The 25,183-nt window shown below is 35.9% G+C and overlaps 1 protein-coding gene across 2 annotated transcripts in view; it reads left to right on the top strand.

Annotated features, from left to right (window-relative positions):
• Positions 1-25,183, top strand: part of Ranbp17 (RAN binding protein 17) — a 390,835-nt gene that overhangs the window by 311,985 nt on the left and 53,667 nt on the right. For both annotated transcript variants that reach the window (XM_004637026.2, XM_023721795.1), the window contains 4 exons: positions 2,030-2,133; positions 8,043-8,131; positions 16,873-16,980; positions 19,534-19,616. In XM_004637026.2, the coding sequence (XP_004637083.1) occupies positions 2,030-2,133; positions 8,043-8,131; positions 16,873-16,980; positions 19,534-19,616 (384 nt within the window). The remainder of the gene's footprint in view (positions 1-2,029; positions 2,134-8,042; positions 8,132-16,872; positions 16,981-19,533; positions 19,617-25,183) is intronic.

Genomic DNA, 25,183 nt, shown 5'->3' with positions numbered 1-25,183 from the left:
AGAGCGCTTAGCTCAGATACTGGGGAAACTGTCATTTGACATGGATGCATGGATGTTGAAAAATAAGAAAAGCATCTCTAAAGGTCAAATGTTACCACCAGTTAGCAGAGGAGGGTGTATCCAAAAGGACTGATTTAGCCACACAGTCAGTTGATTTTTACCTTGGTCTTTACCCAGACCTTTGACTCTTGTCTGGGACAGAAGAGTTTTTTGGCATCTCTTTGTCAACAAAACTAAATGCCTGACTCTGTTTGACTCCTGAGATAAAATATGTGAAGCTAAAGAGAAAACAGAAATCATTAAAATTTTAGTCAACCACATCACCCACTCTTTAAGAGTCAAAGGATCTTGTCTTTGAGCTCCTGTGTATGTGACCTTGAACCTCACTTTATCTGTAAAATGATAGGGTAGAGATAGTCAAATGGCTGAAATTTATTAAAACAAAATAGCTGAATTGGGGGACCTGCCCCTTAGCTCAGTTCTTTAAGTGGCTGCTTCAACAAAGCAGTCAGGCTCAGGTTGCTGTGGTTCAATCCCCACAACTCAAGCCAGCCAGTCATGCCTTGAAGGCATTCGAAAAAAAAAAAAAAAAAACACCCGGAGGGAAAAAAAAAGCCTTAAAATAGCTGAATCACACCCCAGAGTTTCTGATTTAGTGAATCTAGGATGAAATCTAGAAATTTGTATTTGACAAATCCTCAGGTGATGTTTGTGCTGCTAGCTGAAGGATCAGAACCTCTTGGTCTCTCTTTCTGTTGTTTTGGGTTTGTTTATGTGTTTGTTTTTTGTAGTGCTGGCATTTAAGCCCTGGGACCTTTACCCTGAGCTACAGCCTCAGCTTTTTTTTTTTTTTTTTAAGACCAAAGGAAAAAAAAAGCCAAAAAAATTGCTAAATTGCCCAGGCAGGGCCTGAACTTGAAATCTTCCTGCTTTAGCCTCCCAGAGTTCTGGGATTACAGGCATGCACTACCACACATGCCTTTCCCTATCATAAAATCTTTTTCTCTCTAGTGTCCTATTTAAAAATTCTACATTAAGACTCTGCATTTAAATCAGAAGGCCTAGGGGCTGCGGAAATGGCTCAGTGGAATAAGCGCTTGCCTGGCAAGTGCAGGGGCCTGAGTACAATCCCTGGTTCCGCCAAAAAAATATTAATAATAATAAATACATCAGAAGGCCTAGACCATATAGTCCAAATAAGTGTACCACCATAAACAAAATATTTTTTCTTCATCTATTTCACCAGCAGTGAAGTGGGATTAGTGGTTCTTTGTGACATAGGAATGAGATCATCTAATCTCATTTAGAAGAAACCACTTTTGAAAAGAATACTATCTAAATTATTATTTGTGCATATCTATGTAAACTTTGACACAAACTTTGAGGACCCTACAGTTTACTTTTTAAGAGAAAAATTAATAGGAAATGTCTCTATTTTTCCTCCTGTCTGTAATGAAAAGGAAGGTTAGTATAAGAGGAAGTATACCCGTGGAGAATGTAGTTAAAATCCAGATGACCCATGAGGGACCCTGTTCTTTTTGGCAGATAAAGATTTCCATGCCGCCTATTTAATGAATTAATTTTTTAAAAGAACATAAATAAAAGAGAGTAATAATTTAAAGCTATCTGGGCACCTGAGTCTGTCAGCACATTAGGGCCTTGGCACCTTAAAGGGGTGGGAGGGGTTGTCTATGAGGCTTAGAAAGTGGCCTTCTATGAGGCAGTAGGGAAGATCTGGCAGCCCCGGAGCTACAGGGCTGAGATGCCTGGGGCATTAGTCCATTAGAGCCAATAAAAAGCCAAGGAAAAAAATGGCTGGTAAGTAAATTTGCTATTTCATTTGGTTCAAAAGAGAAGGCAAAACACCAGAATATTCAATGAGCCAAAGCACAAAATGTGGCATGGTTGTGAATGCAGGCTGACCTCTTCTAGGGAATATTTCTAAGCCTGAATAAAACTATCAGTGTCAAATCTATTATACAGTATCCATGCATTTTAAACCACAGTGATCCTTTTGTTTCTCTGATAGGTGAAGATGAGGATGAATTTGAGAATTTTATGCTGCCTCTTACAGTCTCTTTTGAAACAGTGTTACAAATATTTAACAACAACTTCAAACAAGAAGATGTGAAGGTGGGTTTGTTTCTAAACATGAAGAAAAACAATTTTGTTCTTTCTAGAATGTCTAGATCCAGAATAAGGTTTTTATGTATCTGTGTGTACCTCTTCAGATCTGTATTCTCAATAGTGTGTGTCTTTGAGTTGCACCTTTCATACCAGCACTTTTCAATTTCTTACAAAATTGAACTTCAAAGTTGGCAAATGGGCTTTGATAGTCACTCACTGATTAGGTGGCATAGATTTGTCTCATGTGACAGTTGCTATCTTTTATAGGATTTTTTTGAGGGACTTGACTTTAAATATCTCCATTCCCTCATCTGCCCTGTGTGGTATGTTTCAACATATCCATATGGAGAAATGCACAACTAAACATGCTAAAACACTACATCTCTAAATATTTTTTTAAACAAGAATTTATATAAATCAAGACTTTATTAAATGGCTAGGCATATATGTATAAATAGGAGCTGGTCTTGAAGTATTGCATTCTTAAACTGAACAAAGTGATTAGGATAACTGATAGCTAAATAAGGTTTTTATGTGCCTGTGGGAGCCATATTAGGATTGATTTGACAAGTCAGTTCAGCTGTGGCAACAGTCATAATATCTAAGACAACATTATGTTTTATTAGTAAAATCCTTAAGTGTAGCAAGCTGTTTGTGACAAAACAATCCCATATTTTAATGTGGGGGATGGAAAGCACAAGCTCTGCGAAATAGAAATAGTCTCCTGAAAGTATAATGTATCCGAGCTATTTAAATAGATTGACAATGATTATTATTTTTAAAAGATTAATAAAGGCACTCTAGAGAATGTAAGCACCTTTGTTGATGATGCTTAAGCCATATTTTATTTTTATTTGAATTATGTCAGAGCATTAACCATCTTTTGCATGGGTCCTCTTCACCAAGAAAAATTACTAGTCGGAAGCCAAATAGAAAAATGATGGCCTTTGATGATATTTGCATAATTCTGCTAAAATCTAATTAGCCAAATGCTACACCTTTTAATTTAAAATAGAGCTTTTAAAATAAATGTTTATCAGGATGCTATATAAAATTTTAAAGCCAAAAATGATCTCACAGAATTTTTTGTTTACCCTCTTGCTGAAATTCATCAGACTCCCACTCCATTTAACTATATTTTTAGATGTCTTCCAGCTATTTTTACTGATCAGCAAAGTCTTTGCAGCATTAAGATGGCCATTGCTACCTTTTATCTAAAAGGAGCAGTGAGATTAAGAAACATCATCTTTATAAAAATTATATTTGCCTCATTTGAGGATTTCATTATATTCCAAGCCTGTTTTGATGTAATCCCATCTAGTTTGATAGAAACCATCTTCCTAGAGTCATTTTTAATGGAGTTCCAGTGATATATCCCTAAACCAGCAAGTTCTTAACGACCCTGGAAAGTGACTGCTTGATTACACTTTAACGGTATTTGCAAATAAAATCACAAGTAATTAAGGGGAAATCTCCAGGCTTTTGAGCAAGTTTGATGCATGATAACTGCCTGATTCAGCTTCATCTAGAGTAATGCTGTGTAGGCAACAGCTACTGAGATCAATAGCAACGTAATGATAGTGGCAGAATTAAGTGAGTAACCTGAGAACTGTGCCTCAGAATGCATGCAGCTGCCACGAACCAAGGCCACACAGTGCACTCCGTGCTTCCGTCCTAAATGTTCATCAAAAGACGCCCTGCAGGAAAATGGAGTTAGATGCTCTTTATTGCTGATCGTGTCTCTTGCCACATTTATCAGGGAAATTGGATTAGCAGTTGGCAGCTGCAGGTAGACAAGATTCTGCAGTGATTAAATATGCAGCTTGGCTGCATTTGTTGTGACAGACCTTTAGTAAATTCTACTGTAAGCACCATCTGTCTAATTTGTATAAAGAAAACTTGGTGCTCTAAGCTACCGATAAAGAACTAAATCTGTTGCTTTATCATAAACAAAACTTTTGCACTAAATGCTTTTAAATGTAATTTATTAGGTTAAGGCTATTTTTCTATCATGATGAATAAATAATACATGCAGAAGTGCTTTCAGGTACTTCATTTTGCAAGTACTAGAGATAAAAACAGTTCTGTTTTGTTCTTCAATAAAGTACTTAGTATTCCAATCCACAGGAGGTGATGCTGTTAAAATATCTCTATGAAAATGCCACAGGACTGCCAAATTCATTTAATTTGCAGCCTTTACCAGGATTTTCTAACTCCCTATTTATGGACATTTTTCAAGTGCAGATTTCAGGATGAATTTAAACATTATAGACCTATGTTGCCAAACTGAAATATAGTTGTGAGGAAAGGAAATGCTGCAACTCTTAAATTTATAGCTTTGTTTTCTTACTTAGTCCTAATAAAATTGAGAAGAACATTGAATTTTTGTCTTGGGTTTTTTTCTCTCCAAAGTGAAGGGAAAAGGAAAAAAATATATACCTTGACAAATCCTGTCTCAAGAGTATTCCTTCAAAACATGTTTTTCTCCCTTTAATTTTATCCGTAGTAAAATATAGTCTTATACTTCCCTGACTCATGCATCATTTTTGATTTGGCCACGATGTCATCAGCTTTAAGGAAAATGAATGAAAACTTCTCAGAGGAAGAGGAGCAGTTAAATAGGAACCTGCTATCTTTAGTCCCTTCGTAAAAACTCCACAATGTTAAATTATTTAAAATCCTTGATTTTCAGCATGCGCACATTAAAAGTTTTCGCACTAAGTGCCAAATGTTGCAAACAGCACTTTAACAGAATGATTTTGCTTTGATCCCTGTAGCAGTTCCTGAATAATTTATCACAGGTTATTGCCTTAATTCTGGAGAGGGATAGAGCAATAAAGGCAGATGAAAACACTCCAGTTGAAACACCTTGGGGCCTGCTCATTCCTCTGACACGGCTCTTTTGTTGGAACTATTTAGAGGTTATTAAGATGTGTCTCCAGAATTAAGAGTATGCTGTAAGGATGAAGACAGCCATCTTAATTCTAAAGACAAAGCACAATGACCCTTCACCTCCTTTTTCTTTGTTGTTATTATATAGTAGAATTATGAGGATAATATTATAGCTGCCCCCAGTAGTGCCACTACAGTAAAGGTTCTGTCAGACTTTCCATTAGAAACCCTGTTTTGGGGGTCAGGGTGGAAGTAGCCGCATTTCAGCTGTTTCCCAGACCATCCGTCTCACACTTGGCACACAGACAACTGTTCACCATGCAGCCGACTGAAGCACTCAGCAGTTTCTCCTTGCACTATCCAAAAGGAATCCATAGAGTTAGATCATCAGACCTACCCTGCTCCACCAAACAGCTTCAGTAAAGATACAAGACTTGTTACTTTTCAGATCAATTTAGTGTTGACCAGCCACAGGAGAGAGGCAACTTTTAAAATAAACCTCTCTGCATTGTTTTAAATGAAATGGTTCACTGTGGTTCCCTTTTTCCCACATTTCAGTCAGATTACTCCTCACTCTCAAAATTATTTAGTAGCCTAGTGGAGCTCCTAGTTAATACTTTTCCCATCCAATCTCAGAGTTGCATGCAGTTTGGCTGTCAAGAAAATACTGCTTTAGCTGTGGAGATAGCTCAGTGGCACAGGTGCCTGCCTGGCAAGCATAAGGTCCTGAGTATGATTCCTAGTACCAAAAAAAAGAAAAGAAAAAGCCTAGGATTCAATCCCTTAAAAAAAAAAAAAAAGAAAGAAAGAAAAAGAATATACTGCTTTAGTGCTGTTTGTGTGCTGTACAGAATAAATACAGTACTCTCAGCTATTTGGAGATAAGTATTGTTTTATCATTAAAAAATCTGTAAAATATGTTTTGTGCATGCACCGATCTGCCAGAATGGTACCCATTTGCACTAATTTTTAAAATGTGGGGAAAATATGTTTCTAATTCATATTACTGCTGTATTTTCCTGCTTGTATGCCTCCTCTGCTTGGTAGTAACATTTTCTAAAATAAACATTGACATAAGTTCATAACCACATTTTACTCTAATAAAACTTATAAATTTGAGTCATAACACTTCTATCAGTTTGACATGTTTTAAGAGGAGTTAAAAAACAAAATAAGAAACCTTGTGATAAAATAAATTAATCTTGTATAATAATGATAGTTTAAAATATTTTATCTCCCAAAATTTTTGTACAGATTTAATGCAATCCCAAAATATTTTATTAAAAGCTGTTCAGACCAGACAAAAAGAAAATAAAACTAATAGTTCCTATTCACTAGTGTAGCGTTAAATGGTGGATTCTTTGTATGTTGGTGAAGCTTCAGGTTATTTGAAGAGCAGCCAGTAACCTGTAAGTATGTGTAATAAAAACAGCAAAAAGGCCACCTCATTGGCTAGTAGAGCCAAATGTAGAATCCATCGAATTGCTTAAACTGCAGTCATAATAGAAGTCTTAGAAGAAAGCTTCTTAGATGTATTTTGTTCGAGGCTGTGAGAAATGTGAAAAGCTGGTGAAGAAAACAATTTTAGGTAGTCTTTTTTTTTAAGGCTACATAATAAACAAAATGTTTTTTCAAAAATAGATCAAATGAGGTAACTACAACAAGGAGGTCAGATAATTATAGAAGAGCTTGTGAAAGAAAGAGGAGTCATTTAAAGTAGCAAAAACAGAGGTTCAGAGTTTTGAGATTCTGAACTCCTTGTAACCATCATTGTGTAAGCTATTAGATGGTAAAAACTGAATATTATTATAAAATACATCCAGAAATAATGAGTTATCATTTAGGTAGGAAAAGTAGAGAGGATGAAAATTCCAGATACTCAGACAGGTAAAATGTTATTTGCTAATTTGAAATGTTCTTCAGTCATTACGATGGTCAGGATTTCCTGCCTTCTTAGTAATAATTTAAACTTAACAAGTTTTCCTTGGTTAGCAAAATGTGAGGAAAGAGAAAATCTGATTTAAAAAAAAAAAACAGTTCAAAGACTTTTCTGGCAGAATATTTCTACTGAAACAGTATCTTCAGTTTCATACCCCAGTTATTCCACCTCCTTGTTCTACAGTTATGTTTACTTGTGTTCTTTGTTCTGACATTCTAGCATCTGTTCATGGGTTTTCTTTTTCTCTTCACAAGCAGCAGCCTAAAGACAGCTTAATTAAAAGTCCAGAGTCCAAGTCAGATCTCTTTTATTCATATCAAGAGTTATTCTTTTCTTGTTCCCTCTAAATACTTACGGACTGCTTACAGCTATCAAGTTCTTATTTACTAGGCATTTTATATACAAATTCATTCCTCACATGCCTCTCTGAAGCAGTCGTTATTAGCCCCCTTTTATACATGAGAAAACAGACTAATAAATTGTCTTTGAGTTAGGTAAAGCTATTTTCAAATTCAGATCTTAGGATACTAAATATATGCCCCTTTTTCTTACATCTTTTCCTTGTTTGAAGACTACAACTGCCATTCTGGGTATATCATAGAGCCATTAGTTCACTTAGCCAGTTTTAATTTGTCTTAAGTTATTAAGGATACTCATTATGAATTTTTAAATGCCAGAGCATTTCCAGGTACTCCAAACTGTATAATGAGACTGAAGTTAATTTTGTTAAGCTTTGTTAATATTAAGTAATATCTAGACCCTGTGGATATCTATTTTGTGAAATTATCAGTCCGAGTCATTTTTTCTAATTTGGCAATATTAAGAAACAAAATATGTTAAGAGCATTAATGTTCATAAGCTATTGGAATTATAACTTAGCTCAATTTATAAGAGGCAAAGTGGAGTTGGTCAACATATTGATGGTCTGTTTAAAGAGTCTATGGTTTTCTATAAAAAGGGATCTGAGTGAGGCATTTTAGCTAATGAATCAAAATCAGATATGTGGTCATTATTGCCTGATTATTACTCCATCTGCTCTGCGCTAACGTGAAAATCAATTACAGTGTCTCTTTCCCACTGACAGCGTATGTTGATCGGGCTGGCAAGAGATCTTCGAGGGATTGCCTTTGCACTGAACACAAAGACCAGCTACACCATGCTGTTTGACTGGATGTATCCTTATTACACTGTGACAATACCAGCTCTGTGCACAGAGGGATGCCAGGCCCCTTGCTTTCGTTTAATAGTATGGCACAGTAGGGAAGAGGAAACAAAGCTAAATGAACTAATGTGTAATCAGCTAAAAATTACAGCACAGTGGCAGCAGCGCAGATAACTGAGCACAGCATTTGGAGACCCTCAGAGAGGTCACTTTTTTTGGTGGTATTAAATATTGACAACTTAAAAATCACTTCTCCCAGACGATTGTTTATGTTGAGGTTGCAGAGATAATCTGGCTAACATCTTTACTTGGGATCAATGAATCTTACTGTTTGGCATTTTCGAGGAGATTTGAATCTCTACTCCATCTCAATTAGCAGGGCTGAAAAGGGCACTTTATCTTTTTAATATTTAACTCAAGCTGCAGTTTTTTGTCATGATGAAAATATTAATGGGCATGAAAAGGAGAAAATAAATGTTCAGGAACTGTCATTTGCCGTATAATTTAATACAACTGTCAAGGATTACTGTAGAAGGGAAACACACACACACACACACACACAGAAGTCCTTCATCATGTGAGAGTAAAAAGAGCATGGATTTTGGTATCAGACACATGAGGCTCTTCAATTACTGTGTAAACCTCTGAAGTTCTTTTACCTCTCTGAGACTTGTTTTCATCATTCAAAAAGGGAGATAATCCAGTGTCATGGCTATGACCATGAAAATAGGTTAACACATTTTATACAATGTGTGGCACATTTTCAGTCATCGTAAATAATTATTAACACTTTTAATGTTACTGTATGAATCATCTTTGATCCTACAGATGATTTATGTAAGTATAAATAGTAACCATTTACTTTATTTTTTTTTTCTTTGGTGGAACCAGGGATTGAACTCAGGACCTTGTGCTTGCCAGAGAAGCGCGTATTCTACTGAGCCATCTCCCTGGCCTGACCATTTACTTTCTAATGTACAGTGTTTCTCACTTGCTTTATTCAAGTCTCTCTAATCTGAACTTCCTTCATAAATTGCAAAAGATAGTATTTGAATTGTCATAAATTTTTAAAGACAGTCTTCATGTTCTATGCCACAGCCGTGACCCAAAACAACTAACTGGGGATCTGAGCATGTTTCAGGGAGAACTCTGTGTGTCATAAAAATTTTTAGACATTAACTTAAATACTGCTTGCAGTTTTAATTACTATTAAAGCCTGTCATCAGATTTATGTGCCAAGGGAAGGGTTAGTGTTACTTCCATGTCACTGAGGAATCAAATTCATGTTTCTTATAAACATATAATATACATATACAGTGACTGTAAATTTTATTGTAGAGTTTTATAATTTTTCTGAAGGATATAAGCCGGAATTACACATGACCCTTTTATTTCTCTAAACATAAGTTACAGTTCCCAAAGTAAAAACTTTTCCTTATTTAGAGAATCATAAAAATTAATTTTGGCACCTTAAAATTGATGGTGCTCTTGAAAGCAAGTTACAGCTCTAGGCATTCCAGGAATTAACATTTCATATTTTCATTTTCAACAGTTAACCAAAAATCAAGGTCATAATCTTTCCTCCGGAATAAATTCTGTTTTCCATTTCTTAGCTCCTTCTGAGCACCTGTCTGAAATTAAACTTCTGTCCAGCAGATGGCAGAAAATAGCAAACAGAAAATCTTGGCCTCGATGTTTTGTTTTGAAACAGAAACCATTGTCTTCTCTGTTTGACCAGAGATGTTGGAGTTCTTAGGGTCAGGGACAGAGGGTGAAGTGTCAGGTATGGCGGAAGCTGTGTCAGCTTGCCAAATGCAGTGGTTGGATACTGGCCTTGCTTATAATAATTGAGTTTCAGTAGCAAATCAGCTTCCTTGGGAAAAGGCCAAAGGCTTTTCATAATTGTATTGACAACGAAATGAATATGATAAATGGTGTTCATTCAGTTGAGACAAGATTTATAGTTTTCCTTTGGGCAAGGAATGAAGAGCAAATGTTTATAATAATAGTAAAATTTGTTTAAAAGTTACATTATTTGATAATTCAAAAAGCTTTATTAAAATATTTCAAAATACTTTAAGCAGTTTCAGGTGATAAAGTACAGGTTCTTTCCCAAGTATTCAAGTAATGCAAAAATGAATAAGTATATGATAAAAAAATGGATATGAAAGTCATTTATTCTTCTTGAAATATTGATATGTCAAACCGTCAGTGATGATTCCCACGTTACTGCTGGGGAAAGTTTATTTGCCTTTTATCCACATAACTGTGTGTTCCTTAATTTGTTATACAATCTTTAGCATGCAGAAGAAAGATTTCTATAAGAACACATGTCATCTTAAAGTCAAAATGCATTTTATTTATGGCGATTATTTGATAAAATAGCATTTTAGTGGTTAGCTATTTAATTCAAAAACATTTCTATAAACATTGACTGCATTAACTGCTATACAAACTACACTGCTTATCACTATATCCTTCTAAAACTAAATTGCCTGAAACTACATGGCAACCATCTTGATAAATTATTTCCACAACTAGAGAATTGAAGGAGAATCACTGATCCACTTCTTTGCCCCTATAGTGAGAACACAATAGGAAAATATCTTATTTTTCAGTGTACCACCCTGTGTATACAGTACTTTTCCAAGTCATACTTAGCCTAAAATATCAAAAGGAGAGAAACTGAAAAAGAAGAACATATATTGACATTATTTCCTCACACTCAGTCTGTTAATTGTTGTGATATGATCTTGAAGCTTACTATTTTTCAGTCAGACAATGGAAAGTCTTTATTAATATACATAAGCACATCATACAAAGACAATGAGTTATGCAGAAGAATGCAAACTTTAAACAGGATAGTCATAGATTCCAGTCCTGGTTTTACCTATTAACAACCCATGGTCTTGGGTAAGTTACCTAATGTGTTAAGAATCATAGTTTTCTCTTCAACAAGGCTAAGAATATTCATATCAGTTCTTTTTTAAGAACTGTGATTTTGTGATTATTTAAAGGGCCTAGTACAGTGCCTGGTACTAGGTAAGTACTCCACCACTATGGTTACTTAACTTTCTAATATGAAGTGATACAGAGGAATCCCATTTGCTCATTTATTTATTGTATTAGGCTTTCTTTGTACATTGTGCTAGCTTTTAGAGAGATGTAGGTTACTTAAACATAAATCCTACTCAAATGAGCTTAGAGTATGTCAGATATCTACATAAATTACTTGTAATAACCAATCAAAAGTAGCAAATGCCAGGCTGGGGAGATATCTCAGTGGCCTAAGCACCTGCCTGGCAAGTACAAGGACCTGAGTTTGATCCCTAGTATCACATGCTATGCCAGCCCCAGAACCCTGGGCACACTGTCCCAGCGTGGTGGCACAAGCCTGTAATCCCAGCACTGAGGAGGCTGAAATAGGAGGATCACTACAAGTCTGAACTATGTAATAAGACCCTGTATCCATTTAATTAAGGGGCTGGCCAAATAGCTCAGTGGATTAAAGCCTGCAAAAGGGGCAGGGGCCAGGGTTTCGACTCCTGGAGCCTGCTGTGCTGGCCCCACCCCTGGGGCATGCTGAGTCGGCAATTGAGACTGAGCGTGGTGGCGCACACCTGTAACCCCAGCTCTTAAGAGGCTGTAAACAGGCGGATCACTACAAGTCTGATCTAGTAGTGAGGCCCTGAACACCCTGTAGACCCTTCCCTAAAATAAAAAAAAGAATAAATCAATTTTTAAAAAAATTTAAGTAGCAAATTCCATAACAAAAATACAAATAGGAAGGTGGTTGCATTTAACTGGGGATCAAGAAAGTCTCAGTAAAGGAAAAGATATTGCCCTGAATTACCAAATAGGTAAAATTGAACCGTGTAGAAATAGGAAGAGACAGATTTTCTGTTAGCCTACTCACTAGATTTAGGAAGGGATAGTAGAGATGTTTTATTATATAGACATCACATATTTCATGTTTTGAAACATAGGATGCATTTGGGCCCCCTGAATGTCAAGCTGTAGAATATAGCAAAGTGTATGGCCTATGGAGTAGGGTGTGATTGACTAATGAACACAGAATTACATACATACATACATACATACATACATGATCTTGCTAAGTTGCCCAGGCAGGTCTTAAGTTCCTGGTCTCAAGTGATCTTTGCACCTCAGCATCTTAGCTAACTGGGACTGCAAGTATGCATCACCATTCTTGGAAGAACTATATTTCAAGAAGAAAGCAATTCATAATATCATAGTAGATAAATCAAAACAGAGAAGAAAGTTAACATGAAAAAAACACAATAAGTATGTTTTGAGTATGTGTTCTATGACAGATAAAAGGAATACAAAAACAAATGATTACTCTCCAGAAGTTCATAATCTAGTACACATACGAAAGCTAATATAACAAGTCTCAAGGCATTATAACAATGATACATGCCAACAGCCGTGAACATAGATGAAGAAGAGATGTTCTAGGCAAAGTAAGGCTTCCCAGAAGAGGGAAGTTGCACTCAGCTTTGTAAGTGGATAAGCATTTGCCAGACGGGAGCGGGAGGAAGTTTCCAAGAGTACAGCTCCCTTTGTGAACAGAGATACAAATGCTTGCCAGTTCACGGAGCACCTTTATAGGCCCCGAGCTAACTGACTGTTTCTATTCTGGAACCACATTCCCAAACCTTGACTTTCTAACTGTATAACAAAAACACTATATTGCTTTCTAGATATTACAATACTTTCTCTACTGTGAAGTCCTAAAGGAAAAGCGTTACTTTGTATTCATTACTGCTTGGGGTCCCACATGGATGACTGCTAATAACTGCTGAATGAATGGGTGCATGATGAATGGATGCTTAAGCAGATGACTGCACAAATTGATGTTGTAAAAGAGAAAACTAGTACTTTCATTCCTTTATATTTGTTATCCATTAAGGCAGCATCACATCATTAACGCCTGGATTTTTCATTTAACTGATATGGATGTTCAGAATTCATTGAGAAGATCTAGTTAAAAGTAGCAGATATGTGCCTCTTCTACCTAAGGGCTCCCACTGTCTTCCTCCTATCCATGTATACACAAGGCCACTGAAAAATTAAAGTACTAGCATGGATTTAGATTGTCACCCCTGTAATCTGAGCCTGGCACTCTCACGCTACAGCTCTTTTAGCCTCTCTGCTTAGTAGACCTCTACTCTGCTTTCCAATAATCACTCATTTTCTCTGTGGCAGTCACCTCTGTCAGGAGCATATTAGAATCATCACCACTCTCATTCCACACAGAAGAGGGAGCATCTTCTCATACCTCCTGGCCTTAGCCCATAGTGAATACAACATGCTGTGAAAAATATGATAGTTCTGTGCCTTTAGAGTTCACTGCAAAGGGACCCCTTTATGCTTATAATATTCTTAGGTTCTCAGATCCATATCTTTTTAGTTTCCTGATGAACCTTCTCAGTGTTTTCCCACTAGTGGTGTTTGGGTTTGTGCTCAGGAAGTCTCTGTGGAATATTTTCTCACCTGTGTTCCCTTGGCATTCTTCAGAGAACTCTGGATATGCAGCCCTTATACGTGTACCAGCCTGATAAAGTATAAATTCCCCCAAGAATAAAAGCCATGCCTTCCTAATTCTAGGTCCTTGGCCCCCTAACATGGTACATAGTGGAGTCCAGTCCATCGTCTATTAAAAATAACAGCTTTTCCAATATATATATATATATATATATATATATATATATATATATATAAAGCAAAACAGCAAGTTATCTGACAATAGCCTGCATTAAGTTAATAATCAAGTTCACTGACTTTTATCATTTTTATTTGAGACCTCACCCACACATATGTCACACTCACTTGTGATCTGCATTCTAGGTTTTGTTCTCCTTTGCAATAGTTTCTACCAAATACATATTTTACTTTTTCTCTTACTGCAGTATGAATTCCGGGACTGGGAATCTAGCTTATTGGCACAAGCATCTAGCTGGCAAGCACAAGGTCATTGCTTTGATTCTCGGTACAGAAGTGAGACAGAGACAGAGACAGACACAGAGAAACAGAGAGAGAGAGAATGAATTCCATTTTCCATGATGGCAGGGATTTTCCTGTTTTGTTCCTTAGCATCAATACTGATTGTCAAGCACTGCCTAACAGTGCTTGTTACAAAATAAGACTTCCTACCCTGTAATTGTGACAGAAATTGTGACAGAATTGTCAACCTTAACTTAGTAGCTCCAGTGGGAAAAGCTATTCTTTTTTGGACTTCTGGGGGATATGATATTCTTATAGTTTTAGGGGACTTATTTTCACTGAACATCATATAAATTATTTCCTAAAGCTCCACAGTAAAATCCACATTTTAAAAATAAATAACTAAATAAGGGGCTGGGGATTTAGCTTAGCAGCACAGCACCTGCATGGCAAGCTCAAGGTCCTGAGTTCAATTCCAGTACCAAAAGAAAAATTAGGTAGTTCTAAACAACTGTGCTATCTCATTTGTAGGTTGGTTAGTTTATAAAAACAAATATTTATAGAAGCTCTCTGCATACAATAAATATCTAATCTCTGGTCTCAAAAAGCTTATAGTGGAGGGCCTGAGAGATAGCTCAGTGGTCTAAGTGCCTGCCTAGCAAGTATAAGGACCCAAGTTCAATCCCTGGTACTGCATCCCCTACTGGCACTATCTTTCTTAACTAAATTTATTTTCCTTTCCTGTAACATTAGGCATAATTCTTAAATTTGTTATAATATTTTAAAATATCTTCCATTTATATGTAATGCCAAGGACAAAGGAATATAATCTATAGGCTATGTTACAAACAACAAATTCTTTGTAGTCTTCCAATAACTATAGTTGCACCAGCTTAAAACAGTAATATATAAAACTACCTTTGTGTACTAAACTCAGAACAAACATGGATTTTCTTATTCAGCGCTGAGCTGGCCACTGAGATAGGGCATGGTGGCACTCACCTGTAATCCCAGCCCTGAAGAAGCTAAAAACAGGAGGATCATTGCTAGTCTGAGCTGCATAGCAAGACCGTGTACCAAATACAGAAAAAAAAATTTGTAAAAAGCTTACAGTGGAGAAATAGATAAATAAGTACTATGATAGTATTAGTGAAGGATTCCACAGCCATGCACAGGAGCTAGTTCCAATCCAAGGTAGGGTGAGAGTTGTATTGGTATCAAAGAAAGTTTTTCAAGTAGTTGACACCTATTTTGTTAGGGTTGAGGGGTTTTTTTTTTTGTTTTTTTTTTGGTGTTTTTTTGTTTGTTTGTTTGTTTTGTTTTTTTAAGCTATTTATCTTGTATTATGCTCTTTGTTTGTACTTTGCCTCATTCAAATGAAATATACCATACTTGACACACCTGTTTTGAACTCTGAGGGACAAGTAGGCATTAGCAGGTAGGGATGCACAGATTTCTACACTACGAGAATTCACTAACAGGACAGAGAGATAACACAACAACCCAGCCTTGACTCGATGTTATGAAATAAACAACCAAGAGAGTGTACTGAACACACGTGAGGAAGCGATTGGTGCATTTTGACAACCTAGAGAAGATCGCCCAGGGCAAGTGAAACTTGGACAACATACTGAAAGACTAAACTGCATTAGGCAGAAGAAAGCAGTAAGTATGTAGAGGAATGAAGGCAAGTTGGCATCAGATGATACATAAGGGAATTAGGAATGACTGCACTATAAAGTGGAAGTGCTAAGAGAAAAGATTAGAGGTAAGCAGGAGCCACATGTTAAAGAACTCTGTGCTGGATTAAGAAATTTGAAATCTATTCTAAGAGAAGGGAAAAATATTTATGGGGAAGTTTGCCACCACAGAGCTCTATACATACCATATAGAAAAGGAACACCATTTTATGATTCAGTTCAGCAACAAAGAGCCATGTACATTGGAAACCATCGGAGAAAGATTTGAGTTGAGAAAAGAAAAGGCATTGACAAAAAATTCTTTGTAGTAGTTTTAAGCCCTAATCCTATATTTTGTGTTCATTTGGCAAGGAAGAGGCCAGTTGAGGGCTAAAGAATCAGGGGAGCTAAGTCAGAGATTTCTAGGTTCTACTGGTCCCAAGTATACACTTATCAGACATACTTACTCCTTGGTATTAATGAAAATGTTTGAAAAATTCTTCTTGTGTGTACTTGGGAGTGCCGTTTAACAGTACTGGCCTTGAGTAGATTAATAATGAACCAGAGATTTTATCAAACTAACCTTTCAGAAGTTTGGAACTATAGTGGGACAAAGCAGAGCAAATCTTCAGCTTAAAAAAAAGATGAAGGTAATCTTGAACTAGAGATAGATGTATGAGATTTATTGTTACAGTTTTTCTCCCCTTTTATGTATTTTTTAAATCCCATACTAAAAATTTTTCAATATAGTATCTTAAGAAATGCTGAGAATAATTTAAATGTTTCCATCATTCTTAATTAAATTTATTTTCCTGTCCTGTAACATTAAGCATAATTTTTAAATTTATTATAACATTTTAAAATATCTTCCATTTATATGTAATGCCAAGAGCAAAGGAATATAATCTATAGGCTATGTTACAAACAACAAATTCTTTGTAGTCTTCCAATAACTATAGTTGCACCAGCTTAAAACAGTAATATATAAAACTACCTTTGTGTACTAAACTCAGAACAAACATGGATTTTTCTTGTTCTTTGTTAAGCGGCAATGATTTTAGAAACAATATTTTAATCCTTAAATTCTTTAACCAACTTTATAAAAGGTACCCAACATATCTCCCAGTTCTTCAGAGAGCTATTGAACAGTGGTATGCAGAGCCAGCCTGTACAACTCCCATCTTGAAGCTTATGGCAGAACTGATGCAAAACAGGTAAGAATTGTGAAAGGGAGTGGAAAAACAATTCACTATTGACAGTAATCTCCGTTCCGTAGGTCCTGCCTGTTGTGTGTATGCTTCAGGCTTAGTTACAGCCCATGAACCAAAATTCAAGGTTATGAGTGAAAATGAGAGAATTAGAGCCATAAGAAAAGAAGAGGGCAATAGATGTATGTTTGTATGTGTATACAAAGTTAGAAAAAAAGAAAAAGGTATAGAATACTTAGACATATATGGCTACTTTGCAAAATAAAAATTAGAAGACTAAAGTCACTACTTAAAATAATCTGAAATCACAGAATGGAAGGAAAGGCAGTTATTTTAACTATTTCACTGCTTAACTGCTGTTCTGTAGAATTTTAAAGCAAGAAAGAAGTTTAGGAAACTCTGAGTTGAGATGTTTCATTGCATACATTGGGAAACAGTTCCAGAGTGGTACCTGAACACACAGTTGTTTGCTTGAGGAGCTCTGGGGATTTGTCCCTGCTTTGACTTATGTGTTAGCATCTCCCTCTATGCCAGAATGCAAGTACTTTGATGATTTATGCACACAACAATTTTCAGTGAAACAATAAACACAGTATTTCTCAGAAATTACCTAGTTGGCCTTGTAATTTACATCGACCAGCACAGATCCAAATATTCTGCATATAAATAGTAACAAACATGTGACTAAAAGAAAAACCTGCAACAAACTGTGTTTACCGCTTTAAAATATGTCATTGTGGATATGGCTTAGCACCAACTTACCTGTCACCATCTTGTTTCATCAATGCCTCTTTGTAAACAGCATCTTGGAAGGGAGCTACCCAGAACCAAAATTTTGGTTCATGGGTTACAGCTAATTTTATCAGTTGCTGAGTTGTTCACAGCAATAATTTAAATTTTTTACCCTAAAACAAGAAGCGAAAAAGACCTGGCAGGTAAAGTTATGTGAGTATTCTTTTGAAAGCTGTAGTTGATTTTTCTTTTTTCTTTTTTTTTTTTTTTTTTTTTTTTTTTTTGCTCCCCGGCACGTTTGGCCAGCGGTAGAGTTGTGAGGTTCAAACTCCAGCCACCTGAGGCTGACAGCTTTGTGGAAGCAGCCACTTAAAGGACTGAGCTAGGCCCAGGCCCCCTCTTTTTCTTTTTTCTTGATTCTTACACCTTAAATATTAAAGGAAAATTGACTAAATTTTATATTAGAAATTTAGGGAGTTTTTATTAAATGACAACTTTTAATCATATGTTGGTAGTATATATTACTGATATAATACTAAAGGAAAAAATTATTATATTGCACATAGTAAAGTATTTAACGTCTGTCATAGGCAGATAATTTACATCTAGTACAAATGTCCTAAGAATTAACTGGTAAAAATTTTTTATCTCAAAGAATATGTTATCGGGCTGGTGAGATGGCTCAGTGGTCTAAAGCACCTACTTAGAACAAGCTTAGCAAAGCACAGGGACCGCGATTCAATCCTCCAGCACCACATGCCAGCCAGCCCCACCCCCTGGTGGGCTGAGCTGGCCACACACACACACACACACACACACACACAAATAAATAAATTTTTTTTTAAATCACATACTAAAAAAAAAGAATATGTTATCTTGTCTATGTTCCACTAGAATGTACTGCAAATTATATGTGTGTATGTCTTTAATCAGGAACTGTATGCTTATTGGCATGCAATTGTCAGTTATCAAAATAGTTATCAAAAGATCATCCTTAAGACATTATCATTGCTATATAGTATTAAAGTATTTTGGAAAAGTAATAAACTGTTCTATTGCTAGCAAGCAGGGCCTTACCAATTTTTTAAAATATTTTTTGCTAATTTTTTCTGAAAAGTTATCTTAAAAGCACAGCAGCAAGGTATAGCAGAGCCATCAACAGCCAGCATGACTGGTGCCAAAAAGCAAATGTGGTTGTCAGGGCAACTCCTCCGTCCTTTACTTTGTCCCTGCCTGTCCGGAACCAGGGAAGTAGAATTATTCTCAGGAGCTCCTGGCATTTGTTTCCCTTTACTTAAGCAGTGTGCAGTGGACACTATAATCTATAATGTAATTTAATGTATTTGAAATATGCTTTTGAAGTCTGAGATGATTCATCATGTATTTATTTAGTATTAAAGACATCTACATTTCCTATCTGTCACTTCAGAATTTTTAAGATGTCAAATGTATAAATCTCTGTCTATTCAAGTATCTATGTAAACTTACAAATATACAATAGTTCTTTTTTTCCTTAATTACTGTTACCCACCAGTTACCTTGTATGAAAGGAGAAGGGGTAAGAGATATGTGATATAGGATGTCAGGGTATTGTGTTGATAGAAAAAAATGAATTCTGAGCTAGAAAATAAATGAAAAATTTTCTTAATTACAAAGTATATTTACATCAAGAGAATTGGTGTACATATTTTATTAAGTATTGTTGATTGCAGTCCTACTTCAAAAGGATAATTATATACTGCTGCTTCTCATAAGTGAAAATTCTGGACATTTTAAACCTATATTTTTGGTTTTTTCCCCATCTTAAATTTTTGCTATATTTCTTAGATCCCAGCGTTTGAATTTTGATGTATCATCTCCAAATGGAATTCTTCTCTTCAGAGAAGCTAGTAAAATGATTTGTACTTATGGTGAGTATTTTATTCTATGTTTGTGTGTGCAGTATGTCCTTTCATCTTTGGGGCAGAGAAGTTATTTTGTTCTTTTGAACCTTCATATCTGTATGAATTTGGGAAGTATGCAATAGACATGTAAAAACCCAGGTAGCTTCTATCCCCAGCACTGCCAGCACAAAAAGCCAGGATCAGAACTAAGGCAGCATGGCTGACTAATTTGATACATTTCTTTTGGATAAATTATAGTGTCAGTAAATAAAAAGAATAAACTAGAAAAAAAAATCTGGAAGTTATAGCATATTCAGAGTTGCCCACAGTTACATCAGGGAGTTTGCTATCTTGAGTCAAGAAATTCTTCAAAAGAAATTCTTAGACCTCTATGTCACTAGATTTGGGAGAGATATCCATGTAAAGAGCAGTAAATACTTTATTACAGGCAACCTTTAAGCACTACACCCCTAGAAACAGAATTCTAGTGTAAAACTTAACCTTTTGGATCACCGCCCCCGAAGTTTGCAATTTAACTAGAATTTTGGCCTAAGAATTGTCATAAGCCCTACAATTCTGACAGCTTGATCAACAAAATTCTCTATTTTCTGAGACTTTTATATAGCCAAAGAACAGGGATGAGATGATACAGATCCTCTGCAGTCCAGCTGGGCAAAGTGATGATTATTAGGAGCTGGGCTCTATGCAGTGAATTTCTCCCTGAGAAATGTTTCCTTGTGATCCCTTTTTCTTCATCCTGTTCTATTTCATCTGTCTATTCTTACTTTCCCAAATCCATGGCCAACTCTATATATATGACCTCAAAAATTGCCTGATATTCATATTTGAGTACCTAAAAGTAGATTTTAAAAATTGTATAAAGCTTCTTCAATTCTGTTTGGGTATATATATGTAGGAATAACCATTAAAATTATATGACTTTTTTCAAAAGCCTGTAATTTTTTTAGAAAATAGGTGTTTTTATTTATATTCAAGTTACATTATATACCTCTACTAACATGCTTAATTTTATTTGCTCATTTGATTTGTAGAGCTTGAGATTATACATGTATGGAAACTGTGAAAACCACCTTATTAAGACCATAAACTCATGCTCTCACTTTTGTCTACTATAGCGACATCATCACAACTTTTACAGATGAAAATCATATTAAGTAGAATTCTTTGCCTCCTAGAGAAAAAAAAGAACCTCCTTTTAAATATTATAAATACCGTTCCCTTCCTTTCAATGTGTGATACAGTGGTATGAATTCTGCAACCAGAACCGTGGAAAGAATTAAGTTTGTAAACTGTGGTACCATTGTAATTCTTTTCAGTGTCTAATTATACTAAGATACCTAGTTGGGTCCTCTTCCTAAAACAGCATGATATATTTTAAAGGCACAATTTTTAGAGATGAAATGGTATGATAATCAATGATAGCACCAACTTTCACCAGCTCCACAAATTTACCTAGATACTATACTTCTTTTTTTTCTAGTTTACTCGTGTAAAATAAGGAATAATAAATCCCTACTGATCTGCCTGTCTAATTAAGATTATCAGGCTTATTTGGGTTACTGTAGATAGAAGTACACAGGCAGTAACATGCAACTGGTGCTCACTGAATATGCTTCTCTTTAATCCAAAGCTATTCTCTTGCACTGACCAAGCCATTCTTTGTACAAGGCTACACAGTCCCCTACGTCACTATTTCTCAGGGAAGCCTTCTGCTTAGACCATACTGCTTTGCTACCTTTCTTCTGCCTATAACCAGTGGTGAGTTCCTATTTCCTTTTTTTAGATGAAATAATAATTCCCACTATGAATTAGTACAAATGTAAGAGTCTAATCAATAGAGCTTTACGGATTACCAATGTTAGTTTCCTGGTACCAGTCACAGTCCTTACTTTTTCTGGATAATCTTTTTCATTAAATGTAATTTTTCCTTTGGGACTTGTTCACTACTGCAGAGGACCAAATAAGTGCTGTAATCTCTTCCTCTTGTTCCTCTAGGACATGTATGTACATAGGTATATGTGTGTCCAGCATGTGACACCACAAGGAGTCTCTTGTCAAATATGCTAGGTGACCCTCAAAAGCTATCCAGTCTTCTATCATATTGTCTGACCATAGACAAAGACATTGCAGCAAAAGTGGAAAAAACTGGCTGTATAAAGAATAATAGGAGATAAAGTGATAAAGGGGACAGAAAGGGGGAGTAGAAGCAAGGTGAAGGATACAAGCAACAAATCCAAGGCATTCTTGAGAAGAAAAGCCAATGAAGTGTTCTCTTACCTTGAAGAAAGATGGAGCAACTTGAATAATCCCTGCTTTTCAATTTATCCTATCTATTGGGGTAGCTTCTGCTGTTTAGTCAATTATTATGTGTTCACTCCTATATTAGATCACTTATCATACATTATTTGCCCTGATGAGTCCTCTAGGTATATATTATTATCTGCTACTCACTAGTTTTATGACTTTGGCTAAGTTGCTTAGCCTCCTTTGCTTCAGATCTTTGTTAAGTCAAAAGAATAATATATACTTCGTGAGGTGGTTGTGAGAACTCAATTAGATAATGTATAGAAAGTCCTTAAACTAGCTAGCCACTACAATTACTGAAACTAACGAAGAATTGAAATTGAAGCTCATAAAGGTTAAGAAGCTTGTCAGATAGTACAAAGCTAACAGGTAGTTAAATTGGAAAGTCAAGCAGATTTAAGTGCCTGCAAGTAGACTCGAGGGCCAGGGGTTTGATCTCCAGGCCTGCCATGCCGGCCCCACCCCTGGGGCACACTGTGACAGCAATTGACACTGGGTGTGATGGCGCATGCCTGTAATCCCAGCTCTTGGGAGGCTGTAAACAGGTGGATCACTATGAGTCTGATCTAGTAGTGAGATCCTGAACACCCTGTAGACCCTTCCCTAAAATACAAACAAATAAATAATAAATAAATAAATAAATTGGAAAGTCAAGATAACTGTAGACAATAGTCTTTACTGCCTTGGGAATGCTGTAGGATACTGTACTGTGCTTGAATGTTTATGATGAAGCACTGTTCTCTGAATTTTGGCTGTAATCCCAAATGTAAGGAAAGTCAAAGGTTCAAAGAGAAATGAAAAGTTCAATGGAAGAACACATTATTCTGTGAAGTCTGTGTGTCAGTCACTATGACTTTGACACATGGATTTTACATAGGATACTAGAAAAATGCCTCATGTTTTCCAGTGATTTCAGTTCTGGAGTCCACCATCCAAGCTTATTTGTCTATCTTTACCTGAACTCTTACCATTTAGAGAGTCTAATATGCTCATGGGATGGAGATCATGTGGTTCCTATTCAGGAGTCTAAAAGATGAGGGAAGGAGTAATTGGGAAGACAACACCAGAGCCAGCATTATTTATTTCTTTGATAAACAAAGGTGAAGGAAAGCAAAACCCGTGGAGGAAAAGGCCAGAACATTCTGTGATCCCTTCTGTCCCCGTACCCACCAAGTTTCTTCCCTGCTCACCTCCCCTGGCAGTATTTGGGTAGTCGGTGAGTAAGGTGCTGCAGAGGGGGAAGGACTCATTGCCTAATGTATCTGACTTGTTATATGTTTTACAGAACAGCTCCACCTCACTGCTCTATGAGACTGGAAGAAAAATAATACTTTTGATATGCTGTTTTATTTATCTACATTCTGTCATGATATACTTTGATGTAAGTTTTTAATTTTGCCTCAGCTCTCAGCTGCTCTTGCTGTTACAGCTCAGGGTCAGCAATGAGGTTAGCCACAGTAGCACAAAACAATTTCCTGTTTGTACAGCCCAGGTAACATTTGGATGAGGATTAAATTTTACCACATTTTCTACTAGCCCAAGCCTATTATTTCTAATGAGTTTTAAATTGCTTCAAGAACATGTATTTCAAAACTTAGTGCTATGATCCATTCAGTGTGAGCAACTTAATAAAAGAAATTTCTTTCTTAAATTTTTGGTTAAAATGTTGCATGCAGTGTAATAAATGTTATTACTTTGGAAATCTACTTCTCAGTTTTGAGAACTGGATGTTTTTTATGCTCAATTTCCATTTGTCTAATCTTTTCTTCTTTTTGCCTCTGGCTACTAGTGTCTTTAGTGACATCTGTTGGTTGAAGAGTGCACAGAAGGGAGAAATAGTGATCATTTTCATAAGACTGGACAAAATGGAACTCCTTTTATTCTAGTGTTTGATATTTAAAATAATTGGCAAGCTACAATTATTCAATATTCTTAAGAATTGTCTTTTAAGCCACATGTGTTTTAAGTGCATTTAAGGTATAACTTAATATGCATAAATGGAGTTTGTAGCATGTTGTATAAGCCACTGCTACTCCTTGTAACCCAGATAACAGGTCAGTGGTTTGCACATTGGGGTTTGCAAAGCCTTAGACGTCTGTGAAAGTGCCACAGAGGTTCTCCAGAAAGGCAAGTAGGAAGGGACCCTGGTGCCACTTTGATGCAAGCCATCCAGTTACTTATTTGCACTAGATTTAGTGATAAAAGGTGTCACCTATTAAGATAAAATTTTAAAGAGCACAAAAATTACTGGCATGTGCTATTACTGTAGAAGTGTTGTAAGAATCAAGAATTATGATCATATATTTACATTAAAATGATTACAAGAAAATAGGTGAAAATTGCATTACAAAGAACTAGAGGAAGAAATTTTAGCAGAAAATAACAGTTCTTGGAATCAGTTATCCAGGAGTCATGTAAATGGCCTTTGATCTTACCAGAAACTTGGTGGAAGATATAGGTGATAGCAAAGTAGCAAAAAGTAAAGCTCATGAGTCTTTTGGAGGCAATGGAATGATTGTCACTTTGAGGATCTCAAACCAGGATTGCCACTTAGAAAAGAAGGCCTTATGAAATATATTTCCACTGTGAATCCACGGACCCTGTTGTGTTAGAGAATTCCCTTTTATCACCTCACTTATTAAATTAAATCTCTTTTGCATGCAGGCAAAAATAAACTAACAGATTCTTTTATCCATCCAGCTAACATTTATGGAGCACTTACTATGTCTGATACTGTGAAAGTTATAAAGGATAGGAAACTAAGTAAGACACAAGAAAAAGAATCCTACTGATTTTCCCTTTAGGAACTTTAGTCTGGCGGGAGATTCAAACCAAAGAAGAATTATGATGCATTGTGCTCTGTGTTACACTTGAAAAGTATTCAAAGTGCTGTGAGAGCCCAGAAGAGATTTCTCTTTCAGACTGAATAATCAAAAAAGACAGTATTTCTTGGAAAAATAACAATAGGGCCAAAAGTTTGAAAGAGATATTTAAAGTAGAGAATACAAAGCACATCTTTATGAAATAGATAATATATTTTAAACAACTACAGAGATTTCAAAATTGCTACAAACTACAGAGAATGTTGGAGAGATTTAGGACATAAACTTAGACAGGAGGAGAGTAATTAATGAAATAACATCAGAATTATGGTTTAAAAAAGTATAGCTTTATCCTGTTTTGTTTTGTTCTGTTTGTTTTGGTTTTTGTACAGGGATCAAACTCAGGACTTTGCACTTGCCTGGCAGGTGCTTATACCGCTGAGCTAT

This window comes from Octodon degus, unplaced genomic scaffold (assembly GCF_000260255.1).
Source record: "Octodon degus isolate 3935 unplaced genomic scaffold, OctDeg1.0 scaffold00085, whole genome shotgun sequence".
Classification (NCBI taxonomy): domain Eukaryota; kingdom Metazoa; phylum Chordata; class Mammalia; order Rodentia; family Octodontidae; genus Octodon; species Octodon degus.
This window is presented reverse-complemented; position numbering and strand designations above follow the sequence as displayed.